At 45.1% G+C, this 21,328-nt stretch overlaps 1 protein-coding gene across 1 annotated transcript; it reads left to right on the forward strand.

Moving 5' to 3' along the window:
- Positions 1-117: 117 nt before the first annotated feature.
- On the forward strand, positions 118-20,529 carry HSPA2 (heat shock protein family A (Hsp70) member 2). Its single transcript, XM_089687507.1, has 2 exons — positions 118-1,619; positions 17,339-20,529. Exons 1-2 carry the CDS (start codon positions 192-194, stop codon positions 17,843-17,845), a joined length of 1,935 nt encoding a protein of 644 aa, XP_089543633.1. The 5' UTR covers positions 118-191; the 3' UTR covers positions 17,846-20,529.
- The last annotated feature ends 799 nt before the right edge of the window (positions 20,530-21,328 follow it).

Genomic DNA, 21,328 nt, shown 5'->3' on the forward strand with positions numbered 1-21,328 from the left:
GTGACAGCCGAGCCCGCGAGTCTGGAGCCGCTTCCGTCGCTGATTGGATAAAAGTTTTTAGCCCGCTGGCGCCGTCGACCAACGAGAGGGATGGGTGGGGAAGTATAAAACCCCTTTCAGGCAGAGCCGCCCAGCAGTCGCTGAGTAGCCCTTGAGGTGATTGGAGTTGAGGTAGTATTAGCAATACTATCATGTCTGGCACCGGTCCGGCTGTGGGCATTGACCTGGGCACTACCTACTCCTGTGTGGGGGTCTTCCAGCATGGCAAGGTGGAGATCATTGCCAATGACCAGGGCAACCGTACCACCCCCAGCTATGTGGCCTTCACAGACACCGAGCGGCTGATAGGTGATGCAGCCAAGAACCAGGTGGCCATGAACCCCAACAACACGGTCTTTGATGCCAAGCGACTGATTGGCCGGCGTTTCGATGACACCACTGTGCAGTCCGACATGAAGCACTGGCCCTTCACCGTGGTGAATGAATGTGGGAAGCCCAAGGTGAAGGTGGAGTACAAAGGTGAGATGAAGACCTTCTTCCCAGAGGAGATCTCATCCATGGTGCTGACCAAGATGAAGGAGATCGCCGAGGCTTACCTGGGCTGCCGGGTCCCCAGCGCCGTGGTCACCGTGCCTGCCTACTTCAACGACTCACAGCGGCAGGCCACCAAGGACGCGGGCACCATCTCCGGACTCAATGTGCTGCGCATCATCAACGAGCCCACCGCTGCTGCCATTGCCTATGGCTTGGACAAGAAGGGCACTGGCGAGCGAAATGTCCTCATCTTTGACCTGGGTGGTGGCACCTTCGACGTGTCTGTGCTCACCATTGACGATGGCATTTTTGAGGTGAAGTCCACGGCCGGAGATACACACCTGGGTGGCGAGGACTTCGACAACCGCATGGTCAACCATTTCGTGGATGAGTTCCGCCGCAAACACAAGAAGGACCTGAGCAGCAACAAGCGGGCCCTGCGCCGCCTCCGCACCGCCTGTGAGCGAGCCAAGCGCACTCTGTCCTCCAGCACCCAGGCCAGCATCGAGATTGACTCACTCTATGAGGGCACTGACTTCTACACATCCATCACCCGTGCCCGCTTCGAGGAGCTCAATGGTGACCTTTTCCGTGGTACGCTGGAGCCTGTGGAGAAGGCACTTCGAGACGCCAAGCTGGACAAGGCGCAGATCAACGAAATTGTCCTGGTTGGTGGCTCCACCCGTATCCCCAAGATCCAGAAGATGCTGCAGGACTTCTTCAATGGCAAGGAACTCAACAAGAGCATCAACCCAGATGAGGCGGTTGCATACGGAGCTGCGGTGCAGGCGGCCATCCTGATGGGGGACAAGTCGGAGACGGTGCAGGACCTGCTGCTGCTTGACGTGGCGCCGCTGTCGCTGGGCATCGAGACAGCTGGAGGGGTGATGACCGCGCTCATCAAAAGGAACACCACCATCCCCACCAAGCAGACCCAGACCTTCACCACCTACTCCGACAACCAGAACAGCGTGCTCATCCAGGTCTATGAGGGCGAGAGGTCCATGACCAAGGACAACAACCTGCTGGGGAAATTCGACCTCACCGGGATCCCCCCGGCACCCAGAGGGGTACCCCAGATTGAGGTAAAGGGATGGAGGGGAAAAGGCAGTACAGGGCGGGCTGGGTACACTGGTTCCTGCTGCATTGAAATGATTTGAATGAAAAATTACATACAGATCAATACAAATCAGAACACAGAGAGATCCATATAGATCAGGACAATGCACATACAAATCAGTGCAGTTCAGACCACATACAGAGATCAGAGCACATGCAGAGGAGTAAACACACTGGGGTTGATTTACTAACACTGGAGAGTGCAAAAACTGGTTCAGCTCTGCAAGATAGCCAATCAGCTTGCAACTTCAGATTGTTCAGTTAAGCTTTGGCAATAAAACCTGGTCGCTGATTGGTTTCTATGCAGAGCTGCACCAGATTTTGCTCTCTCCAGCTTTAGTAAATGAATCCCACAGTTTGGTGCCCATGCAGATCAATGCAGTGCAGCCTGCAGGAACTTGCTGTGACCTGCTTCTAGAGGTTATCTTGTGCATGCATTGGGCTGTGCCGGAGAGTGTAGCAGATTGCATGGCAATGTGACTGTGTGAACAAGCCCCACTTTGCCCATGCAGCCAACAATAATGATCAGTTTTTACTGAATTACAATGTTGGTAGGACAATACACTGCATGGTGCTGTGTGAAGAAGCCCCACTTGTCACCCATGTAGTGATCTCATCCATTAAAATGATCAGTTTTTTACTGAACCACAATTAGTAGGATGCCCTACTAGTTCATATTTGCTGCCAAAAGCTGGCTGGGAATGCTGTGTATACGGTCGGCATCTTTCAACCTACAATGGAGAAAAACTCTGAGTCTCATTTACTAAAGTGTGGAGTGAGCTTATGAGGACTTGGTGCAAGCATCCATAGTAGGAAAGAAGCTGCCTCTCTCTACAGTCAGATGTTTAAAGTCCGCTCAGGACGTATCAGCAAATCTTACCTCCAGATCACTCTACTTCACATGTAGTAAATCGGACTTAGTTTGGATTTTATTGTGGTTTTTATAGATCAGTGGTTCTCAACCTTCCTAATGCTGTGACCCTTTAATACAGTTCCTCATGTTATGGTGACCCCCAACCATAAAATTATTTACCCAGTAATTATAATTCATGAAGTGTCGTTTTACCTCCAATACTGCTGCTTTCAACACAGTAGCTGCTTTCTACACAGTAGCTGCTTTCTACACAGTAGCTGCTTTCAACACAGTAGCTGCTTTCTACACAGTAGCTGCTCATTACACATCGGAAATATGTGTTTTCCCCGATGGTCTTAGGCGACCCCTGTGAAAGGGTCATCCGACCCCCAAAGGGGTCGCGACCCACAGGTTGAGAACCACTGTCTTAGATTGTACATCCCTTGAGGGTTAGGGATTGATATGAATGTACAATCTCTCTCCCTCTCTGTGTGTGTGTGTGTGTAAAGCTCTGTGTAAGTTATAAGTACCATAAATAATTGTCAGTTGGTAAGGTGAGTATAACACGCAGGGGACCCTTTACAAAGACACGGTCGATTTCTGCATGCGTTTGCTGTGACTACAAGCAAATGGCGCCCAACCGCACACAGGATCAGCAGACTCTAAAGCTATAATAGTGAAATGATGAGAATTGGCTTCAACTTTGTTCATCACCCATAGAAGAACTCCCTCCCCACCCATAGAAGAACCCCATGCCCCACCTATAGAAGAACCCCATGCCCCACCCATAGAAGAACCCCCTCCCCACCCATAGAAGAACCCCCTCTTCACCCATAGAGGAACCCCCTCCCCACCCAGTGCATTTCACATGTACGGCTTAATCATAGATGCTGTGATGAAAAATATAGCAGAATGCATAGCAATGTGTTGTGTGAATGAGCCCACTTGTTGCCCTTGCTGCAGTTTTTTGGTGATCTCAAGCACAACAATAATGAAATAGTTGTTGGTGTAGCACAATGTTGGTAGGAGGCCCTGATCTGTCACTTTAAACATCTAACCATGTGAAGAAACGGCGTATTTTCTTTGGATGATTGTAGTTGGTCCACCTCACCTCACTCTTTAGACCCTGTGTAGGATGAAAGAAGAAGCTGGGTTAGATGGTGTGCTTTGTCGTTTTGCTTCAGTTTTCATACCTCAGCAGGCTTTAGAGTTTTCAGTGATCATGTGGGAACACCATCATCCTCACCAAGTAGACACAGACCACTTCGCCTAGAGCTCAGCTCTAGTTTGGACAGTAACCCCACTGCATGCTGCCTGTCCTCTTAGAACACTCCAGGTAAAAAAATAGTATACATTCTTTTCTCTGTCTTTGGTGCTGTCATATGACATCACAGCTTCTCTTCTAGCGGTGGTCAGGTCTTGAATGTTGCTGAAAGCAGCACTCTAAGAGGAGATCTCACCAAACAGAAATGGTTTCCTGCTAGAACAGTTGTTTGCAGAACAAGTTCCCCTGTATTGAAAGATTTCCCCCATCTCCTGTTTCTGTGCCAAGTCAAAATTGTTGAAATTCCACTTTCTGTACAGGAAAGATTGATCACCAAGGCCGCCTGTGAATCTTCCAAGCTGGGAAACAAGACAGCAATGAATACATGATAGTGGTTTAAACACCACCTCTTGTACTGAGGCCCCATACTAACTGGACAATCAACTGTGGCCAGAAACGCCATCCCTGGATGTATGATGTCTATGTCCAGGGCATGTAACTACTCAAACAAGCAATTCTATATGAACAGAAGCAGAGACTTCCATTGATTTGTACAGAGTACAAATGTGGCCATGCAGTAGTTTGCACACAGTGGGGTTTATTTAATAAAGCTGGAGAGTGCAAAATCATGCTCGCTTCTGCATAGACCCCTTATTCCTAGGTTTCTGATCAGCTACACCATAAGTGTGAAACTGGCGGCCCTCCAGCTGTTGCCAAACTACAAGTCCCAGGAGGCATTGCAAGATTGACAGTTACAAGCATGACTCCCAAAGGCAGAGGCATGATGGGACTTGTAGTTTTGCAACAGCTGGAGGGCCGCCAGTTTAACACCTCTGAGCTACACAATACAGCACCAACAGAGCAAAGAGAAAAAGAAGCTTTGTCCATAGCTGTCACTTTTCCGGATTGAGTTCCAAATGAGTGCAACAATCAAACTGGATTGGTCATTCTGTTCATCCGCTCATGTTTGCCCCTGCTATAAATCAGGCCGAGGGTAGTTTTTATTAGTGCAGCAGATGTAAATGTTGGTTATAACCGTGTAGTGTATTTTCAGTGTACAATAATAATACGCTGCCAAGAACAACTTGACATTTCACCCAGTCCTCTGGCTGAAGCTAGCTTTACAAACAACAAAAAAGAAAAATTCCCAGCTCTAACTTGCCAGCTAGCCTGCAAAAAAAACAAATTAACCTGTCTAGCAGTATGCGTTAAAAACAGGGGTTTAGTTAGCACACATTTGCAAACACATGCGTAATCTACAGAGCCTCATCACGGCACCCCAGTATTCTGTAGTTCCTAACTCTTCACATTTTAAGAGCCCCCATAGTAGAGGTACATGTATTTAATGGATAGACCAAGGGCAGGTGGACCTGAGGGAGCCCACCCCTCCTTAAAAGTACAGGAGCGCACTGGACACCCAGCTTGTAGCACAATGGCAGCTAAAGAGTCCAGCGACCCCCTCGACCAACCAGTCAACAGTACAAAAAATGGCCACTGCCCCAGTCTATAACTGGCCTTCACAGCAAGGAGCACATGGAAGGGCGACGCATGTCAAACAACAAAAAAGAAAAATTCCCAGCTCACACTTGCCAGCTAGCCTGCAAACAAACCAAATTAACCTGTCTAGCAGTATGCAGTAAAAACAGGGGTTTAGTTAGCACACATTTGCAAACACAGAGCCTCGTCACGGCACCCCGATATTCTGTAGTTCCCAACTCTTCAAATTTTAGGAGCTCCCATAGTAGAGGCACATGTATTTAATGGATAGACCAAGGGCAGATGGACCTGAGGGAGCCCACGGGGCAGTGGCCGTTTTTTGTACTTTTGAAGCTAGCTTTACACTGCAGTCCTCTTGTTGGGTTCCTACCCTTTTCCCCCTCTACCTCCCTCAGGGGTGTGGACATTTTTGAAAAACATATTTGTCCAAGGACTAAATCGGTGTCCCGATCTGCTTGTCCCTCTTGACAATCTACTTGCCTGATAGAAAAAGGGGGGAAAGGCTGGCACTGTGGGCTGTGTGGAAGCAATCGGGTGGCACCGCTGCTGTCCAAATGCTTCCACCTGACAGGTGAGCCCTGCTGCTTGCCCACAGCAGGGCTAAAGGCAAAAAAACCGACCTGCCTGGCACCCAGAACTGCATGTCCCTGCGATATGAATTGCACATCCCTGCTCCCTGAAAAAAAAATGATTGTTTTTAAGCTCTCCCTTCGGGACCTCATCTAAAGAACTATATACTCTTGGTTTATTATATTTGCAAATGGACCTTTTGGGGTTCTTTTTTGTGTTATGGAGATGCAAACATCAGGATTGAAGAGGAACTAAACCCTTCCATCCTGTACAGCCAAGGAAGTTGCCATCTTGGCCTCTGTTTGATTTGCAGTGACCATGGTGCTGCACGTCATTAGTTATGACACCAGCCTGTTGACACCAGGCCTGACATTTCGGTTGAGAGCCTGAAGGTAACTGTTTTGGGAAATGGTTAAAGTGACTCTAAGCTCTGGTTTAAAAAATTCTATTCAAAGTGAAACTATACTCACCTTGGCTCCAGCAATGCAGCGTCTGAGTTTCCCCCACAGCCACTCACATCTTTGGGTAGCTGGCTTCCAGGTCCCAATTGCCAGCCACTTTCATAGGCTGGGCGGGGATGACATCACTCCCAGGAGTTCAGTCAGATTTGACGTTCCGAATTTGTATGGAGAACTGCGCGTGCGTGGATCACTGTACAGCAGGTAAGGTAACTTTAATGCATTAAAATTCCTGCCTGTTCGCCCCCTTTTTTTAACTTAGATTTAAAGTTCCACTTTAAAGTTGAACTTTCTGTACAAGACAAAAATTGGCGGACAGGCAGGAATTTGAATGCAGAAGACACGCTTTGTCTCTTCTACATTATGACCTACCTGCCTGTCCGCCCCTGTACAGTGAGCTGTGTATGCGCAGCTCACTACAGAAATTTGCCAATGCTAAAGGCGACTGCATTCTTGCGCATGTGCGGAAGTGATGTCATATCAGCCCAGCCAATGAAGGTGATGCCCAGGAGTCAGCCGCTAGAAGATGTCAGCAGCTGGTGGGGAGCTTCAGGACGCCACGTTGCTGGAGTCAAAATGAATATGGTTCTGCTATAAGTTCATATTCTCAGCTCAAAAAAGTACTTTGTGTTGCTCTTAGCCTCCTCCAAATTCCTTGCTGTGTTCTGACTTCCTGTTAAAGGGTGGCTACCATTGTTCTCCAGGGTTCCACAGTGCAAGAGCGTAGCCACCCTCTCTTGCTTGCTCCAGAGATGGACTGTGGACTTTGGGACTTGTAGTGTACACAGTGTAGTGTAGTGTATACAGTGAAGTATTTATGTTTTGTGCTGCCCTAGGCAACTAAAAAATCGGCTGCCCCGCAGAGAGAGCCTGACACAAACCAACACTCCCACCCGCCCACACAAGAAAGCCTTCAACTACCACCACCCTCCATACACCAGCCATCCCATCCCACCCCCAGCGAGATAGAGAGACACTCACCTTCACAGTTCCAGACATCCCCTGGAATGAGAGTCAGGCTCTGCATACACCATCAAGCAGCCCGCAGCCTCTCTCGGATCCCACCTGGTCCCCATGCCGTGTGTGTCCCTTCTTCCATCTCTTTTTCCAGGGGGCAGTGCTGCCCCCCTGAAAAATGCCACCCTAGGCAAATGCCTTGTTTGCCATGTGGTAAGTACACCACTGAGTGTACATGCAGTAGTGCACATGACAACATCTAACATGCATGAACAGATGTGAAGGGGAGAAACAGATTCAGAATCTCATGGAGGATGTGTTACAAAGAGACAGAAAAACCAAGAAGTAGGAAATTATTCCCTGAAAAATAGACTACAGGGCCATCATGTAGTGGATGTGTATGGATTCTTTTTTGAGAATAAAGATGTTTAAAGTCACTTAAAGCAGGGGTAAGCCCATCAATTCAAAGTTTGAAAGAAGTGATGAAAAGTAAGTCGATTCACTATATAACTGATGCTTCACTGTAGTAAAAACTGCAGCAAAGTGTTAAGTTTTGGATAGGATGGGGAAGTACTAGAAACCTTGTAAAGTTTTTATTGCTGCCTGTGTTACCGTTTGGGAAAGGTATCCTCACTTCTTGTCCCCCTGATACCCCTTATCCAGACCACAGGTGAGTAGACACCCCAATGGAAGAACAAACCATAATGAACACTAACAGAATTTGGATCCCTTATTTACTCAAGACCAAATAAAACTTTTTAAGTTGTGTTTTTGGGTTGATGACTTGATGTGCAAACTGACTGCACAGCTTTTTTCCTATTGAGATTCAATTGAACAGATAGTATTCTGCTTTAGCAGTAGTTTAAAAAAAAAAAAAAGTATGGGCTGGAGTTTATTCATTCTACAGCATCAATGCTTTTTTACATGTGTTTTACATATACAGTCCCTGCCCTCAAGCTTACAATCTAGTCACTAGTAGTGGTGCACCGAAATTAAAATTCTGGACAGAAACCAAAAATTCAGGATGCACTTGGCCGAAAACCGAAACCAACATGGACAGTTTTTTAAAAAAAAATATACATATAGTTTTTTATTTGAATTTTTAATTGCTGTCATGAATTTAAATGAATATAAATTTGAAAAAATACAATCCAGTAACGTAAAAAAAACTTTTATTGAAAGTAAAACACAAAAATTGGACAGAAAATAAAATGAAATATGTATAAATTAAAACAAAACTTAAATAGAGGCGTTTTTGCATTGAAGTCAATGGGATGCGATTTTTGCGTTGAAGTCAATAGGGGGCTGTTTTGCATTGAAGTGAGTAGGGGGAGTTTTTGCATTGAAGCCAACAGGAAGCGATTTTTTTTGCATTAAAGTCGATGGGGGTTTGCATTGAAGTCAATGGGATGCGATTTTTGCATTGAAGTCAATAGGGGGGTGTTTTGCATTGAAGTCAGTGTGACATATTTTTGCCTTGAAGTCAGTAGGGGGCGTTTTCACATTGAATTCAATGGCACGTGATTTTTGCATTGATGTCAATGGGGCGCTTTTTTGCATTGAAGTCAGTAGGGGGCATTTTTGCATTGAAGCCAATGAGACCCGGTCTTGCATTGAAGTCAACAGGAAGCGATTTTTTTGCATTAAAGTCAATGGGGGGTTGCATTGAAGTCAATGGGATGCGATTTTTGCATTGAAGTCAATAGGGGGGTGCTTTGCATTGAAGTCAGTGGGACATGTTTTTGCCTTGAAGTCAGTAGGGGGCGTTTTCACATTGAATTCAATGGCACGTGATTTTTGCATTGATGTCAATGGGACACTTTTTTGCATTGAAGTCAGTAGGGGGCATTTTTGCATTGAAGCCAATGAGACCCAGTTTTACACTGAAGTCAAAGGGATGTGATTTTGCATTGAAATCATTTATTATCAGCACTTTATTTATTCATTTATTTTTTTCTATCTGCAAAACACTGATAACCCTATTTTTGGCCAATCATTTTCGGTGGCCGACATATCGTTGCATCACTAGTCACTAGCTCCCATGTGCACATAAACATATTAGGTTTAGTTTTGACAGAAGCCAGATAACCTACCAGCATGTTTTTTGAGTCTGCAAGGAAACTCACCCAAGCACATGGAGAACATGCAAGCTCCATGCAGATTGAATCCTGTTTAGGACACTAACTGGGGACCCCAGTGCTGCAAGGTAAAGTGACAACCACTAAGCCTCTGTGCATGTGAGATCTGTCACTTTATTTTATTGCCTCTGGGAGACTCATGGGGGTGATGGTAACTTGAATGAATCGGATTTCTGGTTACCCTGTGACTGTACCCGATTCCCCTCTCTGCTTCATAAGCTGTCATGTACTGTCAGCCCCATCAGTCTCATCACCAGCTCTGATATCTGTTGCTAGAACACAGTTTATTTTACACTGTAAACTTGAATGGTGAACATTACATTTGTATGAAGGAAGATTCCCAGCATAGACTGTGACTAATACAGATGGAGCACGTCAAGCCGAGAACGCATTACATTCACTCTAGTCATACATGCAGCTCTTTAGTTACTGAATAGAATAAAAGCCACAATTAGAGAGCCTAACATTTAAAGTCATATGTAAACCCCCACCTTGTAAAAGACCCCTTTCAGTTTAACCCCTTCCCGCCTAAGGGTAAAATGAATTTTAAAGCCTAAGTACAATTTTACAACTTTGACATGTGTTAGTAAAACCATACATATCATCACAACCACGTTGTACATCCCGGTGAATTATTCCTTGTTTGTTTCAGGACAAATTGGGCTTTCATTTGGTGGTAAATGGTAATGGATATCTCCCTTTTTTTTTTTTTTATTAATTATTATCAAAAGAAAACTGGCCCAAACTAGTAAAAAAAAAAGTTTTTTTTAAATTTAGCTGTGTGGTTCTTGTTGCTACCATAACCTACCACCAAAGAACAACCCAAAATAAAACTTTCTAGCTCTTGACAATCACAGCGATACCATATATGTGTGTGTTACGTGTGGTTTGTACCCACAGTACAGCTCAGAAACAATAGTGCACATTTTGTTTTTTGTTTTACCTAAAACAAACTGATACCAATTTAAAAAAAGAAATCCTGACCTTTGACCCTGACCTTGACCCAAACACCTGGCCCTGAACTAGATCAAACCTTGAGATAGGTATTTTTTCTTTTATTTTGTAATATTTATTTATTTTACAAACAGTTGTTGTTGTTTTTTTCTCTGCAAGGAGACAGAGAGAGAGATACAATGTATCTCTCCTCCATTCAAAGAGAAAAAAAAAACAAGGGGGGCAGGCTTCACAGTGACAATCAGAGGCTATCAAAAAGATCAAGTGACCCGGATCGGGAGTCTTGGGTTCCAATTGTTAGAACGGGATGCGGGGGTCTCCGTGACACCCTGGTCTTTGTGCGGGGAGTGCGCTGTGCGGCACGCTCCGAGCACAAAGGTATGCAAATATGCGGCCCCACGGGAGAAGGCCCAGTTCTGTGAGACCGCATATTTGTGTGACATCGGGTTAAAATAGAAATGAAAGGTGAAACATTCATGTATACCTATAAAAAACCATTAGAAATACCTCCCCCCCCCACACCTTTTTTATAACATTCCCCCTGCTCTCAGCTGCTGCATAAGAGCTGGAGGAAGAGACACAGTAGCACACTGATCTTCCCAGTGAATGGCTGCGTAGTGGGGGGGAGGTCAGCTCACATCTGTTCATTGAAGGAGAGCAGGTTGAGTTCTCAGCCCAGCTGGAGAACTGACCATGTTGTGCTCTCATGCCTAGTGTGGTCAGTTTTTAATAGAAAGCAGAGGGGCTGTTAGGAACACCAGGGATTTCACACAGCGATACAAAGAGAACAGAATATTTTTACATACAAGTACATGGTACAGCAGGTACATATCAGGAATATGAAATGTTGGGATTACAACTCCACTAAGGAGTGACGATTCAGCTGAACATTGGTTGGCTGAATACCGATCATCTTATGTCTGTCATGGGTTCAGAGGTAAAGCTGTAAGATTTCACTCAATTGCCCCATCCCCCATCCATGTTAAGTGTGGATGGATGAATGTCTCTGGCCAACTATTGTATTCTGATAGCTGTCACTGTAAGATTAGTCAAGCACGGCTCATCTGATTGGATGGAGCCACTGTTCCACCAACGATTTTCCACGAGGATCCTTGTATTTTCCGATAGAAAAATATAGGATGGGAAGGCAACGACAGGGCCATCTACGGCTCGAGTTTCCTCTGGTTCATCAGGATCCTGCTGAAATTTGCTCTGTGTATGGCCAGATTCTGATCTTCCAACATTGCCTTAAAGTGGTTGTAATGCTCAGACATAAAATACGAACACAATTTGTCCCTCGATAGTGTGTATTTGTCTCAATCCAGAGCACGAATTGTCATTTCTGTCTGCTGCTTCATTCTTCTGCTATCAGCATGAATCACTTCTGGCAAGTTTTCCTGACTGCAAGAGAAAAATGGTGACGGGGAGGGACCTCAAGCTGATTGACAGCCTCAGCTCTGTTCCTGTGTGTTGTGTGGAGGGGGTGTGTCTCTTCCCTCCAATCAGCTGTCAGAGCTCTCCCCCCTGCGCTCTGCAGAGTGTAATTTCAGCTCTCCGCCCCCTTCTTTCTGACAAGTTTATAAATTCAGCACACTGGATGTAGAGTTCCAACAGATAAACAGGTACAACTTATGTAGGAGTATTTGTTTCATCTGTGTATCACCTGAGGCCAGTCACTTCACTGGGTATATGGAAGGGTTTACAGCCACTTTACTAACTTCGACTGCCTCCTCAGTGATGAACAGTAAGAAGGGATAGTGCCATAATGATGACGTGGGCGAGGCAGATCTAATGCCAGACTTCCTGATAAACAAAGGAAAGCCACTCTGTGATTGTTACATAAGGACAGTTTGCCCAATCCATGGTGTGATACAATTTTGGCAGCAGTTCTGAGTGTGCTATCTGTTTCCTTCCCAAGATCATGAAATAAAGAGTGCCAACACATCTGGAAAATTATAATCAAAATCAGAGTTCAGTGTACTGTGTGTCCAGCCAAAACATTTTGCCTTCGGATTGTGGGAAAGGATTAGAACACCTGGAAGAATTGTACTGCTATCTGAGTCCCTGTTAGAGATTTTCATTCATCATCACAGTAGCAACTGCATCACTAGACTGGAAATGCAAATCGTGTGTGAGTGTATATATATATATATATATATATATAATATATATATATATATATAATACATACATACGTGATTTACATTTCCGGGTAGGGGTGTGTTCATGCTGCCCTACCCACACCGCTATTGGCGGTTGGGGATGTCAGGCACCAGGTCCCGGCCATCACTTGGCGATCGTCGGCAAAGCTGACAGGGGAGAGACCTGTATGTAAACAACACAGGTATCTCTCCTGTCAGCATGGACATGCTGCTTTGTATCTCTGCACAGCAGAGAGATACAAAGCAGCATGTCTCCCAAGTAAAACAGCACAAAATGTAAAATGCACACAGTTAACCCTTTGATTGCCCCAGATGTTAACCCTTTTCCGCCCAGTGTCATTAGTATAGTGTCAGTGCTTTTTATTAGCACTGATCAATGTATTAGTGTCACTGGGGATGTCAGTGGCAGTTAGTCAGTTCCCACTCAGTGTCAGAATGCCCGCCGCAGTCCCACTATAAGTTGCTGATCACCGCCATTACTAGTATAAAAAAAAATAGAAATTCTAGTATAAATACCGCCATTTGTAAACGCTATAACTTTAATGTAAACCAATTAATATACAATTATTGTGATTTTTTTTTAGCAAAGACATGTAGCAGAATATATTTTGGCCTACATTTATGAAGAAATTAGATTTAAAAAAAAAAAAAAAATTATTGGATGTTTTATAGCAAGAAGTTAAAAATATAGGTTTTTTTTTTTTCCAAAATGATCAGTTTTTTCTGTTTATAGCACAAAAATAAAAACCGCAGAGGTGATCAAATACCACCGAAAGAAATCTCTATTTGTGGGGAAAAAAATTACATAAATGTAATTTATGTACAGCGTTGCATGACCGCGCAATTGTCTGTTAAAGTAACGCAGCACCGTATCGCAGGAAGTTGGTCAGGAAGGGGGAGGGGTAAATCCTCTGGAGGGCAAGTGTTTACATTTTTGGGGGTTTTTTTAAATCAGAAAAAGCTTTATTGAAACCATCAGAGTCATCCAGAGCAGAGAGACATGTTGAAAAGATAGCTGGTGACATCTCTTGTGCATCACAGGAAGAAAAATCAGTAAAAACATATCAGGTTACAGCAAAGCTGGGTACAGTCATGACAACACCAAACCACATTACACCAATGAATTCCAACCTATCAGACATGCCAGCAGTACTCAGCAGAGCAGGGTTTGACAAATTTGATTTCAATCCAGGAGCCAGCTAAAAAAGTTAGGAGTCAGTTTGTTTTTTAGCTCAGCGTGGGTTGTCAGCGCCCGGGGCAAGGCAAATTTTGGGTGACAAGCTTCATGCGATGCGATTTGCCGCACAATTGCAGCAAAGCTGCACCATGTTTTAGGTCCCATTGAAAATAATGGCACCTGAACCTGAGTTTTGCAATCACAGCGATTCTGCCGCGATCCAAAAACGCCCAGGTTTGAACGGAGCCGCCCTGGTTCACACAATTGCGATTCTGGATGCGTTTTCAAACTCAGGTTCACATGACAGGCTAGTATGTGTTCCTACTGAGGTGGTTCACACAGATGCAATCCAGTTGTGTTTTGAGTGCCATTGCAATAAGGGTCCTGTGTGAGTTTGTAGCAGTGCGTTCCAGACTCGCAAGTGATAGAGTGGCATGCAGAGATTAAGTATTCACATAGGATTGTTATTGACAAGAGTTTTTGCATTGACGTCAGTGGGAGGCCTTTTTGCATTAAAGTCAATGGGGAAGGGGGGTATGTGAAACCAGGCGCCAGGACACAATTTCTATTTTCCAAGGCGCCTGGGATTTGTCAAGCCATGCAGCAGAGAATTAAGACATTTATAAAGGTATGTCCATTACGTGGTCTGTAGGGGACAACTCAGGTGTAGCCAACCAGTTGCGCCACACCTTGTTGAGTTTTGCTGGACACCCTCTATGCCAGGGGTAGGCAACCTGCGGCTCTCTAGCTGTTGTGGAACTACATTTCCCATGAGGCATTGCAACATTACAAAACTGACAGTTACAGCTATGAGTTGCAGAGGCATGATGGAACTTGTAGTCCTGCAACAGCTGGAGAGCCGCAGGTTGCCTACCCCTGCTCTATGCTGACAGATCCGTTTTTCTAGGCATAGTGGAAGACTTGTGTGGGCAATCCACTCCTGATGTGTCTGTGGATGCTCTGACTTCCAATGCTACAATATAGGGTTTCACTGTAAGTTTATTAAAGTGTAACTAAAGGCAAAACTTTCTTTTTCATTTTGGATAGAGTAATGGAGGGTTATAACCCCTGTCAGATTTTCTTTGCCATCTGTGTCCCATTGCAGAGATTTACCTTTACTTCCTGTCCCATTGCCAAAACAGGAAGTCAGAGGAAATTTCTGCAAATTAAGGAAATCCCTTAGGGCCCCTCAGGTGACCAGAACAACTGTCTCCATTGGAAAATCCCCCCCCCCCCCCCTTTCCAGGGACAACCCAAAATGTGGGATTTTCTTTTACTTTCACTGATTATGGTAAACAGGACAAATATAGAAGAGGAATCTCCCTAATGGGGGCATAGACAGCAATAAAAACCTAATAGGTGTTCTAATCCCTCTCCACCCTATCCAAAATTTAAAAAAAGAGTTTTTTCTTTAGTTCTATTTTAAGTGGAGTTAGAACAGAGTGAGAAGCTTAAGCATTTTGGACAAAGTCCTACCCGTGTGCTGGAGTACACTGTTTAAGTTTCATTTCTATCCCAAACTCAATTTCGGGTTGGACAGCCCGAAAAGGCCCACCAATTACATTCATTAATAAATTTGTGTAAATTCAAATATCATTAAGCGTAACCCTACCCAAGATACATGACACAGCTAGATTCAGCAGGCCAAAGCAAGTAGGAGAGGGCTAAAGCATGAGATCGAGCTCAACATTCTTAAGGCTTCATTCACACGGGCTTATGCAGACTTTCTGCACGGAGTACAGGCTCTTGCTGGCAGAAGACCCTGCATAAAATATACACCTAAAACACTTTTAGATATGTACAGAAATTAGACACATACAACGCTTCTAATGGTGTAGGTTTCGTTCTCATGGGCGATGATGTCTGTATAGCATGGGCCTCGTTCACATGGGCAATGATGTTCATATAGCATGGGCCCTGTTCACATGGGCAATGATGTCCGTATAGCATGGGCCTCATTCACATGAACAATGATGTCCATATAGCATGGACCTCGAGCACATGGGCAATAATGTTCATATAGCATGGACCTCGAGCACATGGGCAATGATGTTCGTATAGGATGGGCCTCGTTCACATGGGCAATGATGTCCGTATAGCATGGGCCTCGTTCACATGGGCAATGATGTCCGTATAGCATGGGCCTCATTCACATGAACAATGATGTCCATATAGCATGGACCTCGAGCACATGGGCAATAATGTTCATATAGCATGGACCTCGAGCACATGGGCAATGATGTTCGTATAGGATGGGCCTCGTTCACATGGGCAATGATGTCCGTATAGCATGGGCCTCGTTCACATGGGCAATGATGTTTGTATAGCATGGGCCTCGTTCACATGGGCAATGATGTCCATATAGCATGGGCCTTGTTCACATGGGCGATGATGTCCATATAACACGGGCCTCATTCACATGGGCGATGATGTCCGTATAGCATGTGCCTCATTCACATAGGTGATGATGTCCGTATAGTATGGGCCTCATTCACATAGGTGATGATGTCTGTATAGCATGGGCCTCATTCACATAGGTGATGATGTCCGTGTAGAATGGGCCTCATTCACATAGGTGATGATGTCCGTATAGCATGGGCCTCATTCACATAGGTGATGATGTCCGTATAGCATGGGCCTCATTCACATAGGTGATGATGTCCGTGTAGCATGGGCCTCATTCACATGGACGATGATGTACATGTAGCATGGGCCTCGTTCACTTGGGCAGTGATGCACATATAGCATGGGCCTCGTTCACTTGGGCAGTGATGCACATATAGCATGGGCCTCATCCACATGGACGATGATGTCCGTATAGCATGGGCCTTGTTCACGCAGTTAATGATGTTCGTATAGCATAGGTTTTGTTCACATGGGCAATGATGTCCGTATAAAATTGGCCTCATTAACATGGGCAATGATGTCCGTATAAAATTGGCCTCATTAACATGGGTGATGATGTCTGTATAGCATATGCCTCGTTCACGTGGGCGATTGATGTCCGTAAAGCATGAACAGGCTTCAAGGTGTTGCATGTCGGTAGCCCAAGGAATGCATTCATGCACAGCCACTCATACTAAAGTGTTTCTGGTGATTGGCCCCAAACACAGACAGGGGGCCACTCACCTGCATGTCTGTCACATTAGGATCAGCAGGATGTCTGGCGGTAGGTAGACAACCTGGCCACCTACTGAGCAAATCATGCCCTTTTTATCAGGAACCGGTCAAAATTCAGTGTATGACCAGATTTACAATGCTGCAATAATAAAAGAATGATTACAGATTTAAATTATTCTAAGACTTAGAGATCAGCTTTAATGGAATTCTGTCATGAGAGGAACAAGCATGCTACCTGCGCTGACCTGCCCTGAACATTGTAGATGTTAACTGTTATACTGACTGTCGAGCTCCAGTTCTTTAAAGTACTAACCAGGGACACCTATACATTTAAGGATTTCTTTTACCCTGTCTTTCCCAATTTTGATACTTGTTCCAGGTCAATGACAAAGAAAGTATTGAAGCAAGTTGTTAAAATAACAGCCAGGTAAATGGCATTTTCAGAAGGAGGTTAGCATCCATAGTTCTTTCATGTTAGGTTTGCTTTATGATCAGTCTTTGATTCTAACATTTGCATTTGTTTTCCCTTTTGAAGGTAACTTTTGATATTGATGCAAATGGTATACTGAACGTGACGGCAGTGGACAAGAGTACAGGCAAAGAAAACAAAATCACCATCACTAATGACAAAGGCCGGCTGAGCAAAGAGGACATTGACCGCATGGTGAATGATGCAGAGAAGTACAAATCAGAAGATGAGGCCAACCGTGATAGGGTGGGTGCTAAGAACGGGTTAGAGTCTTACGTCTACCAAGTCAAGCAGAGCATAGAAGATGAGAAGCTGAAGGGTAAGTTGAGTGACCAGGACAAAGAGAAGATTCTGTCCAAGTGCAAATCAGTCCTTGATTGGCTAGACAAGAACCAGATGGCTGAGAAAGAAGAGTTTGAGCATCAGCAAAAAGAGTTAGAGAAGATCTGCAATCCAATCATGACCAAGCTATACCAGGGAGGAGCTCCTAATCCAGGAGCTACTGGCGGAGGAGCTACTGGCGGAGGAGCAGGTGGAGGAGCCGGAGGACCCACCATTGAAGAAGTAGACTAGGTTGTCTGAGCATTGTACTCTCACTGTCCCGGCAATCCGAAATACAAGTGGTAATATGTGCATATAGAACACATTTATTCATGTATTCATGCTTGCCTTGTAGACAGTCCAGTACATGTTCTTTTTAGGTTATTTCATATTTGAGGTGAGAAGTTAACACTTTCATTGCTGGAGTTGCCCATGCCAAAGCCAGTTTGCCTTTTAATGTTTACCATAGTGTGAGAGCTGTTTGTTATACATTTCTGTCAGATTGAAGGTTGATCATTACTGTCTGGTCCTTTGATGGGCTCATGCTACTCAAAGTAAACCTGTCCACCTTTCTGAAAATGCAAAACTAAGGGCCCTTTCACACAGGTGGACTCCGCTAAGCGGATCCACCTGCTTAGCAGAGTATCTGTCTGCTGATCCTCGCTGAGCAGGCGAATGACAGCCCACTGTTCTCTATGGGGCAGTCAGATGTAAACAGACTACCTGTCCATTTACATCTGATTGTCATCCGATCCGCTAGACTGATGGGGAATGGATCTCCCATCAGTCTGGTTTTAGCCGATTGGATCGGATGCAGGCGAGTGTAATTGGACACGTCTGTTTACATCCGCCTCCCCATAGAGAACAATGGGGGGTCCGATTGGGTCCACCTGAAAAAAGGCGGACCCAATTAGTCCACCTGTGTGAAATGGCCCTTAGAATTCTGCCTTTGATTAGGCATCGCTAAAAGGTGAAAGACTCCTGTACAAAGACAGATATGGGGCTGCTAGTTGCCAGAAGATGTCTGTGTTTGGGTTTTAGTGATGAATTACTGACCGGGATGTCAGAATACAGGCGTTCAGGAGGCTTTATTGCCACCTCCTTTTTTTCTCATTCTTAGGTGGATTTAAAGGATAAGCTGATGTTTGGAAAAATGTTACATGCTCCACCAGTTTTTAGGCGTCCTGGCGGCTGGGCTTTTGTCAGCCCGTTCACTGTTGGTAACAGGCGTGAGCAAATCTTACCAGAGCACAGGATTGTCAAATGATTGGCTATGATACACACTAGTCACCGGAAATTTCCCACCAAGTCCCTCCTCCTCGACCCTATTGGCCATCTCCTTATCTTTTTTTTTTTCTCACAAGCAAGGCCCGCCCTTGTAGTTAAAGCGCTGATTGGCCTCGGCAACTGTCAGTCAGGTGGCTGGGCTACCCAAGTCTCTCGCTGCCTCTGATTTTGGCTTGGTAGGCTGTGACTAGTCCTGATGGCAAAAGCAGCGGCTCAGAGCCCTGTCTGTGGATTGTTGTGGCTGACCTTGGTCGTCCTAATTGCTGGTGGTGGTGGTGGTTGTATCTTTCTGGGCCTCTGGGATGTGGAGCTCTGTGAGAAGTGCCATCCTGAGGAGAGGACCATGTGTCAGGAGGATGGTGTGGAAGGTGTAGCTCGGTGTCAGCTCCATTCCGTGTTCTCCTTGTCTCCGTTCACCTGACCCCCCTGCCTCCCCCAGCGTACCCATTGTTGTCACAGTGAGGAGAAGCGTCTGGCCTTGGCAGCTGTCAGAGCTCCTCTCCATCCTCCCTCCTCTCCATCCTTCTCCATGCTACTGCAGTTTCTGCTGGCTCCCCTCTGTATGTATTTCCTTGCTGGGAGGCTGGCATGTAGCTGGCCTCTCCCAGGCTAGAAGAGGAGGATGTGGAAGGGCCAGGCTGTCCTTTACTTGCTGAGTCCTGGGTCAGAGCAGGCTGGGTGGGTCAGAGCAGGCAGCATCTCAGTGTCCCTGGAAGCAGCCCATGTCCGTAGGGGAGGAGTATGGAGTTCTAGTATCAAATTAGGACTCTGTGATATTTATATCAGCGACCCCCTTTCCCACTTTGAGACCAACGGTTGGCCTCTAATGGAGGTTCGCTTATATAAAGTGTGTTCCCACACCTCAAAAAACAAAACATTTTAAATATTCAGTGCAACTTCCCCCACATTTACTGTGGGTGGGTGGCACGAGCAGGCTGGATAACGTACATGTATATCATCCAGCCTGTTCCAGGTTAGGGGCGGCCATGTGATCGTTCCCTGCTGATCTGCGCTGACACTGGCTACAGCGGGGTTTAGTCAGTAGGTCCCGGCCAATGATTTATGGCTGAGACCTGCTGATCAGCTGTAGCCAATCACAGCATTGAGTCCTGTGTTTACAAACAGACAGAGATCTGTACACAGGTCAGCAATCTATGTTAGTTAAAAAAAACAAAAAAACTGGCTCCTAACTTTTTTAGATGGCTCCTAAATTCAAAGCACATCTGTCAAGCCCTGGAATATGCTCAATATAGCCCAATACAGTGAGCACACAGCAGTCACAGCATTGCTGATCATCCCATTTAGTGTAGGATTATTAGCAATACATACCCTGGTGTCTTTGTTCATATACATGTTTTCACCTCCATGACATGGAATAATGCCAAAGACCTGACAGTGGCCATTTTGTTCAGTTTGTTGATTTGGAACATTTTTATTGAAAGATGTAACCCTGTGGGCAGAATTCCCAGTGTGATCTTCCTTCAGGTGAGATGCCAGCTTTTGCTTTTTGCAGAGGGAATTTGGATTCTTGGTGTAAGAAGCTTAGCTTCATGCCTGCTTTACTGCTCTGCTGGAAAATACATTTCTATGTGATTTGTTACTTGTTAAAATTTCTAATCTTATATTCAATAAATATATTTTCTTCAGCATGTTAGTTGTGATTTATTCTTTTTATGAAGCTGTTGCATTTTTTTGGTGATACAGATAAGCTCATCACATACAGATTGGGATAGTTTGTAAATTGATAAGGTGCACTGTTTACACAGAGCTGATCGAATACTAAAAGTATGGTAGCCTAGAACACTTTTATTGAAATATATTACTTAATAGCCACAAAGGATATACCCTGATCACCCACTTAATATTGCTCTTTATGACCACCCACTTAATATTGAGTAGGTCCCCTTTTTGCTGCCAAACAGCCCTGACCCGTCGAGGCATGGAGTCCATTAGACCTCGGATGGTATGCGGTGGGGTCTGGCACTAAGTCATCAGTAGTAGAACCTGTAGGGTCTGTAAATTGCAAGGTGGGGCCTCCATGTATTGGATTTGTTTTTCCAGCACATTCAACAGATGCTCAATTGGATTGATATCTGGAGAATTTGGAGGCCAAGTCAACACCTCAACCTCGTTGTGTTCCTCAAACCATTCTTGAATCATTTTTGCAGTGTGGCAGGGCGCATTATCCAGCTGAAAGGGGCCACTGCCATCAGGGAATACAGTTTCCATGAAGGGGTGTGTTTGATTAGCAACAATGTTTAGGTAAGTGGTATGTGTCAAGTAACATCTGAATGACAAGACTCCAAACTACCCATAAGAACATGATGCCTAAAGCAACACACTGCCTTCACCGGCTTGCCTTCTTCCCATACTGCATCCTGGTGCCATCTTTTCAGGTAAGCGATGCACACAGACCCGGCCATCCACATGATGTAAAAGAAAACATGA

Source organism: Staurois parvus, unplaced genomic scaffold, assembly GCF_062004578.1.
Source record: "Staurois parvus isolate SC_StPar_1 unplaced genomic scaffold, SC_StPar_1.0 ptg000426l, whole genome shotgun sequence".
Classification (NCBI taxonomy): Eukaryota; Metazoa; Chordata; class Amphibia; order Anura; family Ranidae; genus Staurois; species Staurois parvus.